Source organism: Chlamydotis macqueenii, chromosome W (genome assembly GCF_036417535.1).
Source record: "Chlamydotis macqueenii isolate bChlMac1 chromosome W, bChlMac1.mat, whole genome shotgun sequence".
Classification (NCBI taxonomy): Eukaryota; Metazoa; Chordata; class Aves; order Otidiformes; family Otididae; genus Chlamydotis; species Chlamydotis macqueenii.
This window is the reverse complement of record NC_141592.1, coordinates 6171275-6195632: the sequence shown is the minus strand read 5'-3', so window position 1 is coordinate 6195632 and position 24358 is coordinate 6171275. Positions and strand designations below refer to the sequence as shown.

Below are 24358 nucleotides of genomic sequence, written 5' to 3'. Positions count from 1 at the left end.
AACCATTTCATGATCACTGTGGCCAAGACAGTCACCTACCATCACATCTCCCATGACTTCTCTATTCACAAACAAGCCTAGAAGGGCATCTTTCCTAGTTGGCTCACAGAGTACTTGTGGCAAGAAGTTATCTCCCACAAACTTCAAGAATTTCCAAGATCTGCTCGTCACAGCAGTATGATATTCCCAGTTGATGTCTGGGAAGTTGGAATCTCCCATAAGGACAAGGGCTACTGATCCAGAGATTTTTCCTAATTGCCTATAGGAAAACTCATCAGCGCTATCATCCTGGTTGGGCGATTGATCGGTAGTAGACATCCACTACAACATCTGCTTTGTTTTCCATCCTCCTAATTCTCACCCAGAGGCTCTCCACCACATCATCACTAACTGTAAGGGCTGTACAATCAAACCGCTCCCTTAACATACAGTGCAACACTTCCACCTTGTCTGCCCTGCCTATCCCTCCTGAACAGCCTGTAGCCCTCCATCCCAGCACTCCATTTGTGGGACTCATTCCACCAAGTCTCACTAATACCAATGATATCATAGTTCTGGGAACTAACCAACACCTCCAGTTCATTCTGTTGTTTTTTTTTTCTCATACTGCATGCGTTGGTGTACAAGCATTTCAGATATAATCCTGAGCCCTAAATCTAAATCTACGCTCTTTCAGTTCAAAACCATTGCCCCTTGTCCTGTCACTACAGGCCTTGGTAAAAAGTCTCTCTCTGCCTCCTTTACATATTTAAAGCCACAATAAGGTCTCCCTGGAGCCTTCTCTTCCCCAGGCTGAACAACCCCAACTCTCTCAGCTTTTCTTCATGGGAGAGGTGCTCCAGCCCTCTGACCATTCTTGTGACCCTCCTCTGGACCTGCTCTAACAGAACTGAGTGCCCCAGAGCTGGATGCAGTACTCCACGTGGGGTCTCACGAGAGTGGAGTAGAGGGGAAGAATTGACCTGCTGGCCACGCTTCCTTTTATGCAGCTCAGGATGCAATTGGCTTTCTGGGCTGCAAGTGCACATTGCCAGCTCAGGTCCAATTTTTCGTCCACCAGTATCCCCAAGTCCTTTTCTGTAGGACTGCTCTCAATCCATTATTCCTCAGTCTGCATTGATACTGGGGATTGCCCTGACCCAGATGCAGGACCTTGCACTTGGCCTTGTTGAACTTCATGAGGTTTGCACAGGCCCACCTCTCCAGCCTGTCCAGGTCCCTCTGGATGCCATCCCTTCCCTCTAATGAATCAACTGCACCACTCAGCTTGCTGTCAACTGCAAACTTGCTGAGGGTGTACTCAGTCCCACTGTCTGTGTCGTTGATGAAGATATGAAACAGTATTGGTCCCAGTACAAACCCCTGGGGGACAATATTTGTCACTGGTTGCCACTTGAACACTGAGTCGTTGACTGCAACTCTTTGGACGTGACCATTCAGTCAGTTCCTTATCCATCTAACAGTCCATCCATTAAACTCATTTCTCTCCAGTTTAGTGGCCAGAATGCTGTGGGGGACTGTAACAAAGGCCTTACAGAAGTCCAGGTAGATGACATCCATAGCTGTTCCCTTGTCCACTGATGCAGTTGCTCCATCGTAGAAGGCCACTAGATTAGTCAGGAATGATTTACCATTTGTGAAGCCGTGCTGTCTGTCTCTAATCACCTCCCTGTCATCCATATACCTCAACATATCTGCCAGGAGGATCTACTCCATGATCTTAGCGGGCATGGAGGTGAGACTGACTGGTCGGTAGCTGTCAGTGTGTAGTTGTTTAGAGCGTATTCCAGTTGATAGAGTGTAGTCCAGTTGTTAGAGCAAAGTCTCAGTCATGGTCTCAGACTCTACTGCAAACTAGGCAGAGAGCCCCCTATACTTACTGTTTCCATGCTTTTATACCCATAGTTCCTCTAACCACCACCAGGTGTTCCTTATCATCTACGACATCTTCCCACCACCAGGTGTCCTCAATTTTGCTTCTCTTAGAAAGTCCCTTATTTTTCAATCTCAGGGCTTCTGATATTCATTGCCCCCAACAGGTAGTTCCGAGGGTCTTCCTTTTTACCCTTTCTAAAAATGAGTGCAATGTTTCTCCCTTTTTACAATCACTGGGGATGTAGTCTGACTGCCATGACTTGTCAAATATATTGGAGAGTGGCTTGGCAACTACATCAGACAATTCCCTCAGGACTCTGGCATGCATCTCATCAGGTCCCCTGGACTTGTGCATGTTCAGGTTCCTCAGGTGATCTTGAACCTGATCTTCTCCTATGATGGGAGGAACTTCTTCCCCCTAGTCCCTGCCTTGAGGTTCAGGGGCTTGAGAGATGTAGGAAGAGAGATTGCCAGTGTCAGGGTGATTGAAGTCCCCCAGTAGGATCAGTGCCTGTGTGTGATGCTTCCTGTAGTTGGAATAGCAATGCTTCATCGACATCCTCCCTTTAATCAGGTGGTGTTGTAGTTCAGCCCCAATCGGGACCAGACTACGCAGTCTCTCTCTCACTCCCCCCACCCTCCAAGAGAACAGGGGGAGATGGCTCGAGGTCTGAGATAAAGACAGGGAGAAATCCTTAAAGTTACCGTTATGAGCAAAACAGACTCGACTTGGGGGAAACTATTCATTTATTTCTAAAACTAGCAGGAGAATGAGACAGAAAACAAGATAACCTCCCCCCACCCCTCCCTCTCCCCGGGCTTAACATTATCTCTACTACCTTCCCCCCATCCCGAGCGGCACAGGGGGGAAAAAGGGAATGGGGTTTACGGTCAGTTCATCACACGTCGTTTTACACCGCTGCTTCATAGTCGGGGGAAGAACTCCTCACATTCCTCCCCTGCTCCAGCTTGGGGTCCCTCACACAGGCCACAGTCCTTTGTGAAACTGCTCCAGCGTGGGTAATTTCTTCCACGGGGTGCAGTCCCTCCAGAAGGGCTGCCCCAGCATGGGCCCTCCATGGGCCACAGCCTCCTTCAGGCATCTATCTGTCCCAGTACGGGGTCCTCCATGAGCTGCAGGTGGATCTCTGCTCCTCCGTGGACCTCCATGGGCTGCAAGGGGACAGCCTGCCTCACCATGGTCTTCACCACGGGCTGCAGGGGAATCTTGGCCAGGAGCAACATTACTCCTCCCCCTCCTTCTGAACTGACCTTGGCATCTGCAGCTGTTCCCCTCACAATAAAATCTTCACAACAGGCAGGCAGATGCCTCTCAGGTTCTCTTCACATCTCATCTCCTCTTCACTTATTACAGCTGGGCTGGGCTGAGTTGGGCCCAGTTGGCCACCTGGCGGGAGCCCAGAGGGTGAGGCCTGCAAGGCCCACAAGGCTCGCGCCTCCCCCTCTCTGCCCCTGCTCAACGTCTTCACATCTTCTCTGCTTTTTCTTCCTGTTTTTCCCCTTCTTAAATACGTTATCGCAGAGGCATTATCAAGGAACATTCTGCTACCAATTGGCTTGGCCCTGGCCAGCAGCAGGTCCGCCCTAGGCCTGGCTGAGTCCACTGAACAAAGGGGAACAACTTCTGTCAGCTTCTTACAGAAGCTACCACCTTAGCCACCCTCACTAAATAAAACCAGAAGAGGTGGCCTGTAGTAAACACCAACCACAAGGTTTCCTTTGTTGACTTTTCCCTAATTTTTACCCATGAGCTCTCAACCTGTTCATCGTTGTTTTTCAAAGACAACTCTGTGCAGTCAATACATTTTTTCACATGGAGGGCAACCCCACCACCCCTCCTTCCTTGCCTGTGCTTTCTAAATAGTTTATAGCCATAGATTGCAGTGCTCCATTCATGCGATTCGTCCCACAAAGTTTCAGTGATAGCGATTAAATCATAGCTTTCCAGGTGCACAGTGGCTTCCATCTATTCCTGTTTGTTACCCATGCTGTGTGCATTGCTATAGAGGCACTTTAGTGGGCCTATCAACCTTGTCACCCTTTTTAGAGGTACACAGCCTAATTCCTTTGAGGCATTTCACAGGTGTTTCCCTGTTGGTTCCTAATATTTCTTTTATAATTTGCTTTAACATGTTATATTTATATATATATGTAATTATAATTCCTTTTTAACATTTAACATTACATACAAAACATGCAGTGAATGTTTTAGGAAGGAATTTAACCTTCCTGGAAACCAATTTAAAATCATTTACTGCCAGGTTCTGAGCAACCTGATCTGGTTGGAGATGCCCCTGCTCCTTGCAGGGAGGTTGGACTAGATGACCTTTAAAGGTCCCTTCCAACGCAAACTATTCTATGATTCTATAAAAGCAGCCATAAAAAAACCCCATGCTTGAGCAATGGGTACTACAAAATCAACTTTGAAAAGAAAGCTTTATTCCAACTGATGATGGTCAGTTGGCCATAATACTAGAATCGACTGACGAGTCCCTCATACTGGAAATAGAACAGAAAGTATAGTAGACTGGAATAATAAACAAGAATTAAAATATTTGACAATGTTAAGTTGGTTTAATAGATATCAGAACTGATAAGGTTTTAGCAACCACTGATAATATATAAATGTTTAAAAAATGAAATGAATGACAAAGCATATACATTTTGCTTTTTTAACAACTAGAACTTTTATATATGAAACTTAAACTGACGCCTACTGAACTCAGCGAAAAGACTGTCTGACATTAATGGACAGGCTCAGGGCCATAGTGCATTCACACAGCTGTCGGATAGACTAGAGTCAGTAGGAACCCATTTTTACCTTAAAATTAGAATTTTCAGTGACAAAAGCATATTCCATAGGGAGATATATTCTTAAAACTTCTAGAGACTTTTCTAAATGCAGTAAAATATTCACTCTCCTTTTCTTTAAATACAATGTTTACATCAACTTCAGTACACCTTCCTACTCAATAGAATTAAGGAAAGATGACACACACTCCATTTACATCCTTCTAGATCATTCCCTAAAGTTTCACGTGAGGCACCAAAAAATCACCACATAAAACAAAGCAAGACAAAACAAAACAAAACAAAACAAAACACAGTCTTACAAGATGTTATCTGTGTTTAACTTACTAGGAATAGGTCTAAGGACATCAGGAATGAGAATCTCCACCAAAGCCTGGTACATCACGTGGTCACAATTACCCATCCATTTCAGAATAGACTCATTTTTGCACAGAGTAATCAGTTTTCCTTTTGGAAGTCGACTTTCTATTTCACTCAGATTGCTGGTGTGAATAAAAGTAACAAATGAAAATGCATTTACATACAGATAAGAAAAGTACAACGGACCTTGAAATTGATTATTTAATAAAAAACATTATAAATGTCGCTGTTATATCCAATTGAAACTCGCTAACTTCTTCATATGAAACTGGGGAAAAAATGGCCTCCAAAATTCTGGTCCAGCCCATAAATTATGCAGTGGTATGATAAAAATGGTCCTTGCAATTTAAACAAACTGGACAGTATATTGTGAAAAGATACTTTGACTTTAGTCATCCAAACAAAGGAAAAACTAGAAGATGTATACAAGTACTACAAGGCTGCAGTTCGACATATACCACCAGTCTATATGTCAAATAGCAGACAACACAAATTTAACCTGAAAAACTACTGGTATCAGAAAAGGTTCTTAGCCTATATGTAAAACTAAGACTTTCTTTGATTTGACTCCTGCTGTATGATCGTGAACAGTAAACAAAAAGAGACATTTACTGACCTCAGTTCAATAATAGCTGTGTCGTCAGATGGAGCAGAGGGAGAATAGCGCCAGAAAGTTTGCCACAGTTTTTCTATCAGGCTAAACTGAAGATTCACAACAACATCCACTATTGCCTAAAAAAATAGAAAACAAGTGCAGATAGTCTTCTACCTCACTCCCCTGCCCACACCCCAACTCCTCCCAGGGGTATAAATTCCCCCTGGTCATTTTGCCGGAAAAAAATAGTAAAATGTATGTTTATAAATAAACTTTTGTTTATAATATCCTTTTTAATAACTTTTCAGCAACAAATTTTCCAGCTGTCCATACTAGTGTGGACAGAGACTCAGATCAAGCCAAGTGCAAATACAAGGAAGCCTCCAGAAAAGAGCCTAAGCACATATATCAGGTGAATTCATATAAATAGAACTTTTAACACTATTACAAACACAAAGGGAACCTGCTATTTCAAGAATTTTGTTACTTCATTACATGTTTTAAAGCACCTTCAACAATAATTTTAAAAAACCTTATTCAATATGAAATGTGACCTTAAGTTCTTAAACAACCTGCTTCTTTAAAATTTGAAGAAAAAAGTGAATTTCTTTTTAACATAAACATTATAAATAACAATTTAATCTAATTTCAACTCCTATAAACAAAAGCAAAACTCTGTATATATATATATATATTATCTAAAGTTCAATTTATCTAAAATTCTCAAAACCTACACATGACTACATTCCAGTACTGGTATTCTATTACATGAGAAATTCCAGAGAAGTCTTTTTGCAAATGTCCTTTCTGATGGAATAAGCAAAATATTTGAGCAGCACCTCAGATACAAATAGGCTGGCTGTAATGTGTTTTGTGTCAGTCATCCTGGTGTACTGATTCTCACTAGAAGACGTGAATTTTCAAAGAATGATGATTTATGTGAAATGCCTCTTTTCTCTTACCTCACAGTGCTCTCGATAAAGACTTTGCAGTGATTTTATGTCCTCAAGGGTAGTACCATCTGACAGAGAAGATATTTCAACTTCTCCAAACTCTGGAAGTACTCGAGATGCATCTGTTTCCATGACAACACAACAGAAGAAAGCTATTGTGAATGGTGCCAACTACAGTTCAATCAGAAAACATTTAAGGATGATGTAAAGAAATAAAGTCTAGAAGGTCATACTGCCCAAAGAGGAATGTCTTTCATATTTAATGTATTTTAAAGTTGCAATAAAATTGTGAACAAACCAGCCAGCTTTTTTTTAAGCAGAAGATGTTAAATTATTCTTGACAGATAGCAGATAAAAATGACTTCACATACATATTGTACCTGTATATAAAAAAAGTTAAGACACATTTTCAGAATATGACAGGATGAAGCAAAATATTCATGTCATTACATAAGGGATTAATATAATCTAATAGTTTTTGTTTTGATCAACTGAATAGTTTTTGCATTGTCATGAATGTTACTGTTTAGTAGACTCAGCAGCATGTATTTATTTGAAATTTACAGGACTTTCACCGATATCCAACATGTGCTTTTACTGTTTCTCATAAATGTTTCCAAGAGATACACTGGTATGGGGGAAAAAATGCACTGTCAACCAGGAGGGCAGTGGAAGGGAAAATTCAAAAACATGCTAACGATAGCCTAAGATTCCCAATGATTTCAGTAACAACAAGGTTAGGACTAAGCATGTGGTGCTTCAAAATCCCAATATATGAAATCAAAACTAAGTGTACAATTATTGCAATAACATATTTAATACGGGGGTTTTTTTTTACATCAGAAAATTACTAAATTACCATTTGCTTCCACAACTGAGAAATCAATATGCTTAGCTAAATCAATGAATGCACAAAATGCAAAATTTTTAAACATGAACCTTGGGTTTCTGGTTTTAACTATTTGGCTCTTTCCATTTATAATGTTGCAGTACAAACTCAATACATCTTCTTGTCAATGGCCAACACAATTGCAGTGCAAAAATACAATCTCAATTTATGTGCATATTTAAAAAATTGGGAAGCCAGTGGAAATTAATGAGCTTTTAGGGCAAGATTTTGTATAAAATGCTTAATCACAATTGCATTGCAATATATTTTAAATCTGCCATGCAAGTAGATTTTGCACATTTTTTCTTTTATATCTGCATGATGCATATTAAATATTGCAGAAAACTTACAGTATAGAACATAGAGCTTCTACGAGTATCTTTTTGTTCTGTTATAAGTGAGAGTTTTAAACAGGGCAACATAATTAAAAAATTATTGTATTTGTATGACTTGATGTTCATGGCGATACTGGGGTTTCTTTTATTTATACAACAGTATAACACATCTTTTCATACCTAAAAACTGTTGATGATGTTGACTTTGGGCAATTATAGCTTGTTCAGCAGATGTGCCTGTCTGTTGACCACTTCCTGTGAAACCATCTGCAACTCCATCCACTTTCTGCACAGGCTTGTACCTACAAAATTATCAAATACAAAATTATTCTTGATGTTCACTTTTTTGTAAGTGCATGTCGTAGTTTAGCCCTGCTCAGAAAAAAAAAGTTACGCAATCTCTCACTCACTCCCCTCACTCTCTTAGGGAATAGGGAGAGATAATACAAGGAAAAAAAAGGCTCAGGGTTTGAGATAAGGACAGGGAGAGAGCCTTAAAGTTACTGTTACGGGCAAAACAGACTCAACTTGGGGAAAACTATTTGTTTATTATTAAAAACAAAGCAGGATAATGAGACAGAGAACAAAAACCAACTTCCTGCCATCACTCCTTCTTCCCGGGCTTAACTTCACTTCAATATCTTCAACTCCTTCCCCCTCCCGAGCAGCATAGGGGGGAATGGAGGTTATGGTCAGTTCATTACATGTCGCTTTTCCACTGCTCCTTCCTCCTCCCACCCCGAGTGGCATGGGGGGGAAGAGGGAATGGGGGTTATGGTCAGTTCATCACACATTGCTTTATGCCGTTCCTTCCTCCTTGGGGGAAGAACTCCTCACATTCCTCCCCTGCTCCATCGTGGGGTCCCTTCCACCTTCATGAAACTGCTCCGGCGTGGGTCGTTTTTCCACGGGGTGCAGTCCCTCTGGAACGGCTGCCCCAGCGTGGGCCCTGCATGGGCCACAGCCTCCTTCGGGCATCCACCTGCCCTGGCGTGGGGTCCTCCATGGGCTGCAGGTGGATATCTGCTCCTCCGTGGACCTCCATGGGCTGCAGGGGGACAGCCTGCCTCACCATGGTCTTCACCACGGGCTGCAGGGGAATCTCTGCCAGGAGCAGCATTACTCCTCCCCCTCCTTCTTCACTGACCTTGGTGTCTGCAGCCGTTCCTCTCACAAGAAATTATTCACAACTGGCTCAGGCAGATGCCTCTCAGGTTCTCTTCACATCTCATTCTCATCTCCTCTCTTCGCTTCTTGTGGCCAGGCTGGGCCGAGTTGGGCCCAGTCGGCCGCCCGACGGGAAGCCAGAGGGTGAGGGCCACAAGGCCCACAAGGCTCGCACCTCCCCCTCTCTGGCCCTGCTTCAGCTTCTTCACATCTTCTACTACCTTTTTTATTATATTTTTCCCCTTCTTAAATATGTTATCGCAGAGGCGTTATCAGGGAACATTCTGCCACCAATTAGCTCAGCCCTGGCCAGCAGCATGTCTGCCCTAGATCAGGTCGAGTCCACCAAAGGGAAAACTTCCAGCAGTTTCTTGCAGAAGCTGCCACTGTAGCCCCCTCTCCACTAAATAAAACCAACACAACATGAGAAAGAAAAAAAACTGTCTAAGTTTTTCTGCAAATTTTGTTGCTTCCTTGTAGTTGTCATGCTGACAATATTCAAATATTTACTGAGAGTCACGATATTTAAAATTCAATTCAAGTACTTGCATAATTTACTGGTAGCCTCCATTTTCATTAAAAAGAAAGGCTTATAGTGTTCTGGCTTGCTGAAAAATAAACTCTAAGGGCTTTAGAAACAGAAAGCAAACTAGGCTCTAATAATGTATTCGGATTTTTTTCTTTTACTTTTATTCACCACAATATTTGATTTTTATATTACCTTTTTTGTGAGATCCATTTCCTACCGAACGTCACACCTGTGTTTGACCCAGAACTGATAATTTCAGGGAACTACAGGCCGGTCAGTCTCACCTCAGTCCCAAGGCAGTGATGGAGCAGCTAATCCTGGGAACCATTTCCAAACACATGAATCATAGAATCATAGAATGGTTAGGGTTGGAAGGGATCTTCAAAGGTCATCTAGTCCAACCCCCCTGCAAGAAGCAGGGACATCCCTGACTAGATCAGGTTGCTCAGAGCCTCATCCAGCCTGGCCTTGAATGTTTCCAGGGATGGGGCATCCACCACCTCTCTGGGAACCTGGAACAGTGTTCTACAACTCGCATCGTAAAAAATTTTTTCCTAATATCCAATCTAAATCTACCTCCCTCTATTTTAAAGCCATTACTCCTTGTCCTATTGCAACAGGCCCTACTGAACAGCCTCTCCCCATCTTTCCTGTAGGCCCCCTTTAGGTACTGGAAGACTGCTATCAGGTCTCCCCGGAGCCTCCTCTTCTCCAGGCTGAACAGCCCCAGCTCTCTCAGCCTGTCCTCATAGGAGAGGTGCTCCAGCCCTCTGATCATCTTTGTGGCCCTCCTCTGGACCTTCTCCAACTGGTCCATGTCCTTCTTGTGTTGGGGGCTCCAGAACTGGACACAGTACTCCAGGTGGGGTCTCACCAGGGCAGAGTAGAGGGGGAGAATCACCTCCCTCGACCTGCTGGCCACGCTTCTCTTGATGCAGCCCAGGATGCTGTTGGCCTTCTGGGCCGCAAGGGCGCATTGCCTGCTCATGTTGAGCTTCTCATCCACCAGCACTCCCAAGTCCTTCTCCTCAGGGCTGCTCTCCATCCATTCTCCGCCCAGCCTGTATTTGTGCCTGGGATTGCCATGACGCACGTGCAGGACCTTGCACTTGGCCTGGTTGAACTTCATGAGGTTGGCAGGGGCCACCTCTCCAGCCTGTCAAGGTCCCTCTGGATGGCATCCCTCCCTTCCAGCATGTCAATGGCACCACACAGCTTGGTGTCATCGGCGAACTTGCTGAGGGTGAAGGACAAGGTGATTTGGAGTAGTCAGCATGGATTCACCAAAGGGAAGTAATGCTCGATCAACTTGATAAACTAAACAAGCAGACAGTGAGGTGGATTGAGAACTAGCTGAATGGCTGCATTGGGTTTACGTGGCAAGGTTTTAATAGTGGGGGGGCCACAGGGGTGGCTTCTGAGAGGAGACACCAGAAGTTGCCCCCATGTCATCGAAGTGTAGATTCATAAAATAGTTTGGGTTGGAAGGGACCTTTAAAGGCCATCTAGTCCAACCCCCCTGCAAGGAGCAGGGACATCTCCAACCAGATCAGGTTGCTCAGAGCCCTGTCCAACCTGGCCTTGAATGTTTCCAGGGATTGGGCATCCACCACCTCTCTGGGCAACCTGGGCCAGTGTTCCACCACCCTCAGTGTAAAAAATGTCTTCCTTATATCTAGTCTAAATCTCTATTTAAAAACCTTTATCCTTTGGTCTATCACAACAGACCCTGCTAAAGAGTTTCTCCCCATCTTTCATATAAGCCCACTTTAGGTATTTGAAGGTCGCAATAAGGTCTCCCTGGAGCCTTCTCTTGTCCAGGCTGAACAGCCCCAACTCTCTCAGCCTGTCCTCACAGGAGAGGTGCCCCAGCCCTCTCATCATCTTTGTGGCCCTCCTCTGGACTCACTCCAACTGGTCCATGTCCTTCTTATGTTGGGGGCTCCAGAACTGGACACAGTACTCCAGGTGAGGTCTCACGAGAGCAGAGTTGAGCGGCAGAATCACCTCCCTCGACCTGCTGGTCACACTTGTTTTGATGCAGCCCAGGATGTGGTTGGCCTTCTGCGCTGCAAGTGCACATTACCAACTCATGTTGAGCTTCTCATACACTAGTACTCCCAAGTCCTTCTCCTCAGGACTGCTCGTAATCCATTCTCCGCCCAGCCTGGTATTTGTGCTTGGAATTGCCCCAACCCATATGCAGGACCTGGCACTTGGCCTGGTTGAACTTCATGAGGTTGGCACAGGCTCACCTCTCCAGCCTGTCAAGGTCCCTCTGGATGGCATCCCTTCCCTCCAGTGTGTCAAGTGCACCACACAGCTTGGTGTTGTCGGTGAACTTGCTGAGGGTGCACTCTATCCCACTGTCCATGTCACTGACAAAGATGTTGAACAGTACTGGTTCCTATATTCATCCCTGAGGAATATCACTCATCACCGGTCTCCACTTGGACATCGAGCCATCGACCACAACTCTTTCAGTGTGACTATCCAGCCAATTCCTTATCCACCGAGTGGTCCGTCCATCAAATCCATGTCTCTCCAGTTTAGAGACAAGGATGTCATGTAGGACAGTGTCAAATGATTTGCACAAGTCCAGGTGGATGACGTCAGTTGCTCGTCCCTTATCTACCAATGCTGTAACCCCATCATAGAAGGCCACCAAATTGGTCAGCCACAATTTGCCCTTAGTGAAGCCATGGTGGCTGTCACCAACCACCTCCTTATTTTCCATGTGCCTTAGCATGGTTTCCAGGAGAATCTGCTCCATGTCAGAAAGAGTCAGTTCAAGTCAGCTCCAAGACAGACCCGATGTTGGCCAAAGCTGAGACAATCAGTGACTTTCTTGTCACCTCTGTAATAATATATTTAAGAAAGGATTAAAAACTGCTGTGCAACAGCAGTCAGAAGAGAGGAGTGAGAATATGTGAGAGAAACAACTGTGCAGACACCAAGGTCAGTGAAGAAGGAGGGGGAGGAGATGCTCCAGGCCCTGGAGCAGAAATTCCCCTGCAGACTGTGGTGAAGACCATGGTGAAGCACATTGTCACCCTGCAGCCCATGGAGATAGATGGTGGAGCAGATAACCACTGTGCAGCCCATGAGGAACCCACACCAGAGCAAGTGCATATGCCCTGAAGGAAGTTGCAGCCCGTGGAGAACTCACACTGGAGCAGGTTCCTGGCAGGAACTACAGCCCATGGAGAGGAGCTGACATGGGAATAGGTTTTCTGGAAGGACTTGTAACACGTGAAGGACTCACGCTGGAGCAGTCTATTCCTGAGGACTGTACCCCATGGAAAGGACCCACGTTGGAGCAGTTTGTGAAGAACTTCAGTCCGTGGGAAGGACCTGTGTTGGAGAAGTTCATGAAGGACTGGCTCCCATGGGTGTTGCCCCATGCTGGAGCTGAGAAAGAGTGCGAGGAGGAAGGAGAGGAAGAGACAACATATAGTGAACTGACTGCAACATCCATTCCTCACCCCCCTGCGTCACTTGGAGGGAGGAGGTAGAAGAGTCAGGAGTGAAGTTGAGCCTGGGAAGAACTGAGGGTTGGGAGGAAGGTTTTTTTAAGATTTGTTCTTATTTCTCATTATCCGACTCTAATTGGCAATAAATTAAGTTAATTTCCCCAAGTCAAGTCTATTTTGCTTATGACGGTAATTGCTGAGTGATCTCTCTGTCCTTATCTCGACCCATGAGTATTTCATCATATTTTTCTCCCCCTGTCCTGCTGGGTGGCTTGGTGGGCACTTGGCAGCCAGCCAAGGTTAACCCACCACAATGCTCAAGCCCAGAGGGTGGTGATCAGTGGCAAAAAGTCTAGTGACTAGCAGTGTACTCCAGGGGTCAATAGTGGGTCCATTCTGTTTAACATCTTAATTAATGATCTGGATGATGAGGCAGCATGTACCCTCAGCAACTTTGCAGACAGCATCAAAATTGGGAGGAGCATCTGATACTCCAGAGGGTTGTGCTGCTTCCAGAAAAGGACCTGGAGGTCCTCACAGACAGCAAGTTGAACATGAGCCAGCAGTGTGCCCTTGCTGCAAAGGCGGCCAATTGTATCCTTGGCTGCATTAGTCAAAGCATTGCCAACAGGTGGAGAGACATGATCCTTCCCCTCTACTCAGCACTAGTGAGGCCACACCTGGTGTACTGTGTCCACTTCTGGGCAAGAGAAGAGAGACATGAGCATACTAGAGAGAGTCCAGCAAAGCACAACAAAAGTAATTAAGGGACTGGAGCATCTCTCCTATGAGGAAAGGCTGAGAGAGCTGGGACTTTTCAGCCTGGAGAAGAGAAGGCTCTGGGGGAATCTCATTAATGTCTCTGAATACCTGAAAGGAGGGTGTAAAGAAGACAGAGCCAGGATCTTTTCACTGGTGCCCAGTGAAAGCAGAATAGGCAATTGTGGTGGTTTAGCCCGAGTCACCACACAGTTTCTCGCTCACCCTCCCCCTACCCAGCAGGAATGGGGGAGAGAAATTGGGAAGAAAGGAAAACTCGTGGGTTGAGATGAAGACAGTTTACTGAAATAGCAAAGGAAAATGACAATAATAACAGAATATAAGGATACTAAAATATACAAAATGAACAATGCACGATTTCTCACCACCCGATGTCCCGATACAGCCTGTCCCGAGCAGCAATCATGGAAATGAAATCGAGCAGCAAGCAAAGAAGTGAAAGCGAGCCAGCAAGGTAGAGGGAACGATGCCAGCAAGCAAGCAAAAGAGATGAGATGGAAAAAGTGGATGCCCCCACCGTGGGCAACCCCCCACTTATATACTGAGCATGATGTTTATGGCATGGAATGCTCTCTTTGGCCAGTTTGGGTCAATTATTCTGTCTGTCTTTCTCCCAGCTTCCTGCATCTGCACGTTAGTGAGACTTGGAAAGCCAGACAGTGTCCTTGGTCTCATTCACAACAACTCATATCATCAGGGTGTTTATCAATATTCTTCACATACAAAATCCAAAACACACTGGCTACTGAGAGGAAAATTAACTCCATCCCTGCTGAAACCAGGACAGCAATAGGCACAAACTGAAACACAGGAGGTTCCCTCTGAACATCAGGAAACGCTTTTTCACTGTGAGGGTGACTGAGCACTGGAGCAAGTTTCCCAGGGAGGTTGTGGAGTCTCCCTCCTTGGAGATATTCAAAAGCCATCTGGACATGGTCCTAGGCAACTGGCTCTAGGTGGCCCTGCTTGAGCAGGGAGTTAGACAAGATGAGCTCCAGAGGTCCCTTCCAACCTCAACCATTCTGTAATTTTGTGATTCTGTAAATTCAATTATTTAAACATCCCGGCATTTCCTTCCTGTAAGCCATCTAGGAGCAGGCAAATCAGCCTTCCATTTGGAAGTCTGAGCCACACAGCAGCTCCAGTTGAAAGGCAGGGCTATTCCCTATATAGGTGAGGCAAGTCCCTACCTGTGCATTTTTTCCTCTTCTATTATAGTACAAAGGTGCTTTAAATCTCTTGATCTGTGTCTGTTCTGTCCAAGCTACTGTCCCAGCTGGGAGATGTGACTGTTAGCAATAGTCATCTGTAGTTTATGTTTACTATTTATTTATTTCTTACTGGAACAGAGAAGTACCACTCCCATAGCTCATATCGACCACAGCTGGGATGGGCAATGAGCAGCTCAAGGAGGCAAGCGGGAGGGTGTTATGGCCAGTACATAACAGTATCTTTCTGCCACTCCTTCCTTCTCACACTGCTTCTCTGCTCCGGCATGGGTTCTCCACAGGCTGCAGTTCCTTCACAAAATATTCAACTGCTCCAGCGTGGTCTGTTCCACAAGCTGCCATGTGAATACCGGTTCTGGTGCCATGGAGTATCTCCTCCCCCTCCTTCTTCTCTGACCTTGGTGTTTGTACTGCTGTTTCTCACTTCCCCCCCCCCTCCCCAATCCTCTGTGTGACTGGTGGTTTTTGCCCTGTCTTAAATATGTTTTTACAGAGGCACCACCAACTTTGTTGATTGGCTCAGCTTTGGCATGCATTGAGAAACAGCTGTCTCCAGCACAGAGCAGCCCCTTACACACTACCAAAAACCTTGCTACATATACCCAGTACAGTGTGACACAAGTAGAAAAGTTGCATGACCTTTCAATTAAGAAAGAATGAAGAAAAGTGATCTGTAGCATAAATTTAGCCTACACTGTTTGTCAAGAAGTCAAGAACTAGAAGTGTTTATCCAATTAGATGTGATTGATGAAGGGAGTATAAAACTGATACAACTGAACAGAAAATCTAACACAGTTGACTGCTGATTCTAAAGGACAAAAGATAAATAAAATTTCCCAGTTTGAGTAGCCAGAAGGGAGAAGGAAACATTTTTGATTTTCAGATTCTCTTTGCTCTGAATGTCTTCTTGTAAGATAATTACTGCACAGAGATTAAAACATTTTTTACTTTTTCAATAAAATTAGAAATATTAATAAAACCAGAAAATAACAAAAATTACTCCTAATGATCCAAACTATAGTATTAAGTCCCTTTTCTCATGTTACAACATGCTAGATTTGTGAATACTGCAAGATAAATTTTATACAAATACACCAATATATACCAAACTTCTCAAATATATACTAAGTATACTTCATAACTGTGGCAGAAGTCTTAGTTTGAAAATATACAGTGTTTAAAAAAACTGGGATGTAATTCAATGCATGCTTTTTGCTTGTTGTCATAGCTTAGCCCTGGTTGGGACCAAACTACAGTCTCCCTCTCACTCCCCCCACCCTCCAGTGGGACAGAAGGAAGAATTGGTAAACAAAAGGCAGCAAAAACACATGGGTTGAGATGGAACAACAACAACAAAAATTAACAGCAATAACAGAAAAAAAAAACCAAAACACTGATGGAAAACAAATACAGTACAATGGCTTACAACAAATCACCACACCTAGATTCCTCCCATGTAGCAGGAGGCTCCCCTTAACACCCTCCTCACTTATATACTGAGCAGGGTGTCACATGGGATGGAACAGCCCTTGGGCCAATTTGGGTAAATTAACCCCAGCTGTTAGCTAATTAGTTAACTATCCCAGCCACAGGGGTTACCAGCTCCTGTTCTCCTCCCAGCTCAGGTGAATATTAACTCTGTCCTAGCCAGAACCAGGACATTATCCACCCCTTAGTCCACACCATCTACATCATGCCCAGATCCTACACTTTCCAACTAATCATCAACTTTTTCTTTCTTTGATCTACTTATATACATACACACAGATGTAACTCCCTTAGTCTAGGGCCCATCCCTCCAAAACATCTGTTGAGTTTATCCAGTCCATAACTTTGGGCTCCATCTGTCATAACAGTCTCTCAGGGTAGGACAGACAAGGCAGTGTTTCCTCAGGTAGTGTACCTGGTGCGAGTGATTTAGCATGTTCATAGTCTGCAGACTGAAGATCTGTCGCTGGGTGCTAGTTGCTAGAGCTAGTTCTGGTTCCATCACTGGTGCATTTTTTTCCTGTTTTATCGAAGTTCATTCTTTGTTGGTCTAGGTGATTTTACTATAATACTTTTGATACAACATAAGTCTCTCAGGGCAGGGAGCAGGAGGAAGCAAAGAGGGACATGTAACAGCTAGATAATGACATACAGTACTATATAGTAATCGACATCAAGCACTTCAAATTATTGGCTGTTCTCACCTAAAATCACATCTCCTTGAGGTACACATCGGACTTCCCCATCCTCCTGCATCACCCACCAAGTACACCCAGGTCCTTGAGCAAAAGCAATCCCAAGGGTGGGTTTGCCTTTGCCCAGGGGAGGAATAACCCAGACTGTCTTCCCCAACATATTCCTTACATGCACCACAGGGACTTTATCCCCTTCTACACTATGTAGAAGTTCAGATTGGGCAGGGCCAGCTTGATTGGTGGATCCTTGAGTGTTGACTAGCCAGGTGGCTTTTGCTAAATGTGTATCCCAATGTTTGAAGGTTCCACCACCCATTGCAGTCAGTGTAGTTTTCAGCAGCCCATTATACCGTTCAATTTTTCCAGAGGCTGGTGCATGATAGGGGATGTGGTATACCCACTCGATGCCATGCTCTTTGGCCCAGGTGTCTATAAGGTTGTTTCGGAAGTGGGTACCATTGTCTGATTCAATTCTTTCTGGAGTGCCATGTCGCCATAAGACTTGTTTCTCAAGGCCCAGGATGGTGTTCCGGGCAGTAGTATGGGGCACAGGATATGTTTCCAGCCATCCAGTGGTTGCTTCCACCCTTGTAAGCACATGGCGCTTGCCTTGGCGAGTTTGTGGGAGTGTGATGTAATCAATCTGCCAGGCCTCTCCATATTTCTATTTCAGCCATCATCCTCCATACCACAGAGGCTTTAACTGTTTGGCTTGCTTGATTGCAGCGCATGTCTCACAGTCGTGGATAACCTGTGCAATAGTGTCCATGGTTAAATCCACCCCTCGATCACGAGCCCATTTGTATGTTGCATCTCTTCCTTGGTGGCCTGAGGTATCATGGGCCCACCGAGCTAAAAATAGTTCACCCTTATGCTGCCAGTCCAGATCCACCTGAGCCACTTGAATTTTAGCAGCCTGATCCACTTGCTGGCTGTTTTGATGTTCTTCAGTGGCTCGACTCTTGGGTACGTGGGCATCTACGTGATGTACTTTTACAACCAGCTTCTCTAACTAGGCAGCAATATCTTGCCACAGTGCGGCAGCCCAGATGGATTTGCCTCTGTGCTGCCAGTTGCTCTGCTTCCATTGCTTTAACCACCCCCACAGGGCATTTGCCACCATCCATGAGTCGGTGTAGAGATAGAGCACAGGCCATTTTTCCCGTTCAGCAATGTCTAAAGCCAGCTGGATGGCTTTCACCTCTGCAAACTGACTTGATTCACCTTGGCCTTGAGTGGCTTCTGCCACTCGTCATGTAGGACTCCACACAGCAGCTTTCCACTTCTGACGTTTTCCTACAATATGACAGGACCCATCAGTGAACAGAGCATATCGCCTCTCATTTTCTGGGAGGTTGTTGTATGGTGGGGCTTCTTCAGCATGTGTCACCTCTTCCTCTGGTGGCTTTCCAAAATCTTTGCCTTCTGGCCAGTCTGTGATTACTTCTAAGATCCCTGGGCGATTGGGGTTTCCTATTCAAGCCTGCTGTGTGAGAAATGTAACCTACTTGCTCCATGTAGCATCCGTTGCATGATGTGTAGAGGGGACCCTTCCTTTGAACATCCAGCCCAGCACTGGCAATCGGGGTGCCAGGAGGAGCTGTGCTTCAGTACCAACCACTTCTGAAGCAGCTCCAACTCCTTTGTATGCTGCCAGTATTTCTTTTTCAGTTGGAGTATAGCAGGCCTCGGATCCTCTATATCCCTGGCTCCAAAACCCAAGGGGTTGACCACGGGTTTCCCCTGGTGCTTTCTGCCAGAGACTCCAGGTAGGGCCATTCTCCCCAGCTGCGGTGTAAAGCACATTTCTTACCTCTCGCCCTGTCCGGGCTGGCCCAAGGGCTACCGCATGAACAATCTCCTGTTTAATTTGTTCAAAAGCCTGCTGTTGTTCAGGGCCCCATTTAAAATCATGGCCCTCCTCTCAACTTGTGCCAACAGAGACTTTAACGAGACTTGGAAAGCCAGACAGTGTCCTTGGTCTCATTAACAACTCGTATCATCAGAGTGTTTTTATCAACATTCTTCACACATGAAATCCAAAACACACCGGCTACTGAGAGGAAAATTAACTCCATCTCTGCCGAAACCAGGACAATACGTTATCGCAGAGGCGTTATCAGGGAACATTTTGCTACCAATTGGCTCGGCCCTGGCCAGCAGCGGGTCTGCCCTAGGCCCCGCCGAGTTCACTGGACAAAGGGGAAAAAACTTCTAGCAGCTTCTTACAGAAGCTGCCACTGTAGGCCCCCTCACTAAATAAAACTAACACAGGGATGAACAAAGACCTTCAAAACTAGTTTATATGTGTACTGTTGGGATGGAATAAATAAAGCAGATACTAACGAAAATAGTGTGTATCCAGTGAAAGGACAAAAGACAATGGGCACAAATTGAAATATAGGAAATTTTGCTTAAACGTAAGAAAATGCTTTTTTTTTTTAAAACTCTAGGAGTGGTTGAACACTGAAACAGTTTGCCCAGGAGGGCTGTGGAATCTGCATTTTTAGAAATATTCCAAACCCAACTGTACGTGGTCTTGGGCAATCTATTCTAGCTGATATTGCTTTGAGCTGGGAGAAGTTGGGACTAAACAATCTCCAGAGGTGCCTTACAACCAAATTACATTTCCTGTTTTTCAGTTTGTGCCCATTGCCCATTGTCCTGTCATTGGGCACTACTGAGAAGTGTCTGGCTCAGTCTTTTGCTCCCTCCCATCAGGTGTTTATACACATTGATAAGATCCCTGTGTTGTAGTAGTTGACCTCTAGCTCAGTCACAGCCATGCCTGTGGCTGGCTATGGATCCCATTGATCTGGACTCCAATCCATGGATTGGCTTTCTGGCTTGACCTTGGACCTGTCTTGCCACTAGGGACCTGCCCAGTGATCAGTGGATTGTTTCTGACCCTGGGTATCCTCACCAGACCTGAGTCTGATTTGTGGACTGATTTCCTGGCTTGACGTTGGATCTGCCCCATCACCACAAATTTATCTGATGATCTGAACTCTTGATTGAACCTGACTATCATCTCCATGTCTGCCCTGCTCGCCTCACTTGGATACGGTGGGACTGGGCCCAGGCTGGTGAGGCCCCTGTCGTGCGCATCATGGTGCTTGACTCCCAACTCCCTATACCTTAGGGAGAAATCAGCCCTCACTTGCTCCCTGACAGGAAGACAGTGTTGAAAGCCTTGCTAAAGTCAATATAGACAATATCCATTGCTCTCCCCTCATCTACTGAGCCAGTCACCTCATTGTAGAAGGCTATTGGGTTGGTCAAGCATGATTTCCCCTTCATAAGTCCATGCTGACAACTCCCAATCATCTTCTTGTCCTTCAGAGGAGGGCTTTGGCTTTCTTAACACCATCCCTGTACACTGAGACAGTCCCTCCATATTCCTCCTGAGTTCCCTGACCCTGCTTCCACCTCCTGTATACTTTTTATGTTTGAGTTTGTCAGGAGCTCCTTGTTCATCCATGCAGGCCTCCTGTCACCTTTGTTTGACTTCCTGCATGTCGGGATGGACCATTCTTTAGCTTCGAGGAGGTGATCCTTGAAAAATCAACCAGCTCTCCTGGACCCCTTTGCCCTGTAGGACTGTCTCCCATGGAATTATTCCAAGCAGAGCCCAGAAGAGACCCAAGTCTTCTCTCCTCAAGTCCAGGGTTTTGATACATCAGTTCTTGCCAGGAGGAGGAAATCAACACAAAGTTGAACCTAATCACAAACTCTTCCATCATTTTATATATGTGCTGCTTAAAGTAATGAAAATGAACAACAGAATTTGAAACTCAAAGCTCCTATTACTTTTTTTTCCAGCTTGTGATAAAATAACCCAAGACCACCAAGAAGTGTCTGTTCAGAAGAATTGCATCCTATTTTACTTTTATTATAACTTTTTAAAAATTTATGAGGTTTTAGGTATGTGCTCTCTCATGTCTACTGATATCAGACTCCAGAGATATCAACTGCAAATCTGACAAATCTTTATTTTTCACAACAGAAGTTAAACAATTTCCATTAGAGGTTCAACTTTGCCACAGAAATGAGGACAAGTAAGTCTCTAAGAACTAGAAATATTAAAAAGTAGTTTAATTTAACACTGTACCTCTGTTTCTGCTGCATGGGTTGCTGTCTCATAGCCATATATTGCATGTCCTCTTGCAGCCGATTAAGGGGAGAATCTGGTTTGACACGAATCCCATAATAATGGTATTTGGAGTTCCCCCTTTATGAAAGAACAAAAATAACATTAGTTTTATGCACATACATCATACTCACTTCACAATTTGCCTTGACTGGTGTCCTGGTTCTGGCTAGGATAGAGTTAATATTCACCTGAGCTGGGTGGAGAACTGAAGCTGGTAGCCCCTGTGGCTGGGGCACCCAGCTGGGATAGTTAACTAATTAGCTAACAGCTGGGGTTAATTTACCCAAATTAGCCAAAGGGCTATTCTATCCCATCTGACACCATGCTCAGTGTATAAGTGAGGAGGGTGCTAGGGGGAGCTTCCTGCTACTTGGAAGAAACTGGGTGTGGAGATTTGTTGTGAGGTATTATACTGTATTTGTATTCCATCACTGTTTTATTTTCTTCTGCCATTACTGTAAAATTTACTTTTTGTTCAATTTCAACCAACGTGGTTTCTTTTCCTGGTTTTCTTTTGTTTACCATTTCTCCCCCTGTTCTTGTGGAGGGTGGGGGGAGTGAGAGAGAGACTGCATAGTCTGGTCCTGATTGGGGCTGAACTATAACAACTGGAAAGCAGTACATAAAAGGTAGGCTTGACTCTCCTCTCATTCTAGTATAAAACTGGTATAACTCTACCAGCTTCTGGAAATCAGTTCACTTAAACTATATTTTCCAGCACTTCACCATTGGACTTCATTTAAATAGAATAAGAAAAGTAAAAACCAAATAAATTACTTATGCAGCCACAGTGAATAAAACAATTTCATTAATGGAGCATGCTTGTGAGTGAGTGAGGATTTGTGTATGTTTCACTAGTCAACTTCAGTCCTGATAGCTGGAGATGAAGAACAGAATTGGGCTATCTGCATTCATGTTTATCTAAGTGCTATTGGTGTTTATGTGGGTGCTGGTAAAGGCATTGCTCTGTGTTGGCTTGTGTGGTTAGCTCTGTTAGTGTCGTGTGTGTTTATCTGCATCTTTGGAATACATGTTCAGTCTCACTACTAGCTGGAACTGCAAATGGGAACAGCAGTAGCTGCATCTGTTGGACTGAGATGGAAGATATCTGGGTCTTAAGAGTACACAGAATCTGGCTATAGCAGACCAGGAGTCTCCTGGGTCCTGAAGTCCACTGGATTTGGCAACTTCCTTACTATTAAGGTTTTAAATGTTTTCTATTTGTTTGCTTGCTTTTTTAACATACAAGCTTCATATTCACAATTACTATTGATATTTTCTATTATACTTCAAGGTTTCATTAACACAAACCTGGTTCCCAGTCTTCTGGTCCGTAATCCCATGAAGATTGAACGTATGAGTTTTCCAAAGGAGGCAGCATTGACTGGATCTAACTTGTGCTCCTGACAATGACGTAAGTAATGGTTGTAAAGTGTACTTCTGGGGAGACTCACTCCTTCTGCAGTTTCATAGTTGTCTAAAAGCCATTGGAGCTGTATCAAATATGAAAGAGTGAACATAGGCAAATTCAGTATTACTCTACTTAAAAAAAAAAATCTTAACTGTACAACACAGATCTCTGAAATTTTTTAGACCACTCTTAAGGCCTGTTTAATACAGTGACTTTTTTCTTCAAGTAAATATAATCTCTTTAAATCCCTGAATTCTTTTACAATTACAAGGAAATAACAAAATTCATTGCACTTGTAACCTCAGATAGCTCTGCTTCTAAAAATATTTCAGATTCAGTACCATACATTAACATTTTATGAAGTTATTTGTGCTTTGGAGACAAATTGTTGGAACTCCAAGGAAATAAAATAGTCGACATAATTTATATTAATTGCAGTAAAAAATTAAAAGGAGTAAGTTAATATACTTTAATTTCTGGAATGTTATACTATTTCTCTTCACCTGAAATTAAAAAAAAAATACAAATTAAAAAAACCCAGTACTTCATTTAACTGAATAGGGTTTATTTTCTTCCAAATACAAAGAAGAAACTATCAAATATAAGGTAACAAGCAGTCTATGTGACATGAAAAATAACTGGTACATCTATAAAATATGAGTGGCCTGATTCCTTTCTGTTGTAGTCTGTTTTCCTTTGACTTCAAAGAGGAACAGAATTAGTAGTTTTTTTTTTTTTCCCGTGTAATTTAATGTAGAATTTTGTTGAGCAAATTTGGAAGCATGTAGGCAAACAGTTTCTAATACATCATTGTACCTTTGTATAGAACAAATAGTAACTAACATACACACAAAACCCAAGTAAAATGGTCACTTTAATGACATTTAACAGTATAGGAGAACAATAGAATAAACTCGAAATATTTTTATAGTGGTCATATGTAAATTCTGTGGTTTCAGGGTTTTGGGGATGCTACCATTTTACCTAGTTTACACCCTCCTCCCCCCATGGTTTCATATCCTTGAATTGCCCTTTCATTTCAGTTTGAATAATTCCCAAATTTTGTTTTCTGCTTGCATTTACTAATTAATTACTTAAGTAATTATACCAAAATGAATCAGCATGAACATCCAAGTTTTCCGGGTTCACAAATCTTAGCAAAAATCTGGGCTATTTGAGCATCCAATAAATCCCCAAGTCATGGATTTGGTTTTGTCATTTGGAACAAAATTTTACTCCAATATGCTGGAGCCTCACACAGTTGTATAATCCATTTCAATATAGTCTACCAAAGCAATTAATATAACCAAGATATTTGTTTAAAGTACAATAAAAGATATACTAAGTTTATGTGACATTTAATATGCTACTCTGCAAGGTTAATTACTAATATATCACTCAACAAATTCTGTTCTACTAATGTTCGATATAACTTGTCATTTAAAGAACATGAATATCAATATTTTAATGTCCATTACTCATGAAATGTTTCCACTTTGATCCTTTATTGCAGAACTACTAATAAAATTTAGATTCTAATGAGTACATTGGACATACAGTTCTGTTTATGTCCATTATGAGCAATTTACCTAAC

The 24358-nt window shown here is 43.6% G+C and overlaps 1 protein-coding gene across 1 annotated transcript in view; it reads right to left on the bottom strand.

Moving 5' to 3' along the window:
* LOC147596556 (transcription factor RFX3-like) overlaps positions 1-24358 on the bottom strand; it is a 134515-nt gene that overhangs the window by 19739 nt on the left and 90418 nt on the right. The window contains exons 5-10 of the mRNA XM_086769576.1: positions 22665-22846; positions 21312-21431; positions 8020-8141; positions 6625-6737; positions 5684-5799; positions 5035-5189 (exon numbers count right to left, since the gene is read on the bottom strand). Coding sequence (XP_086625702.1) covers positions 5035-5189; positions 5684-5799; positions 6625-6737; positions 8020-8141; positions 21312-21431; positions 22665-22846 — 808 coding nt within the window. The remainder of the gene's footprint in view (positions 1-5034; positions 5190-5683; positions 5800-6624; positions 6738-8019; positions 8142-21311; positions 21432-22664; positions 22847-24358) is intronic.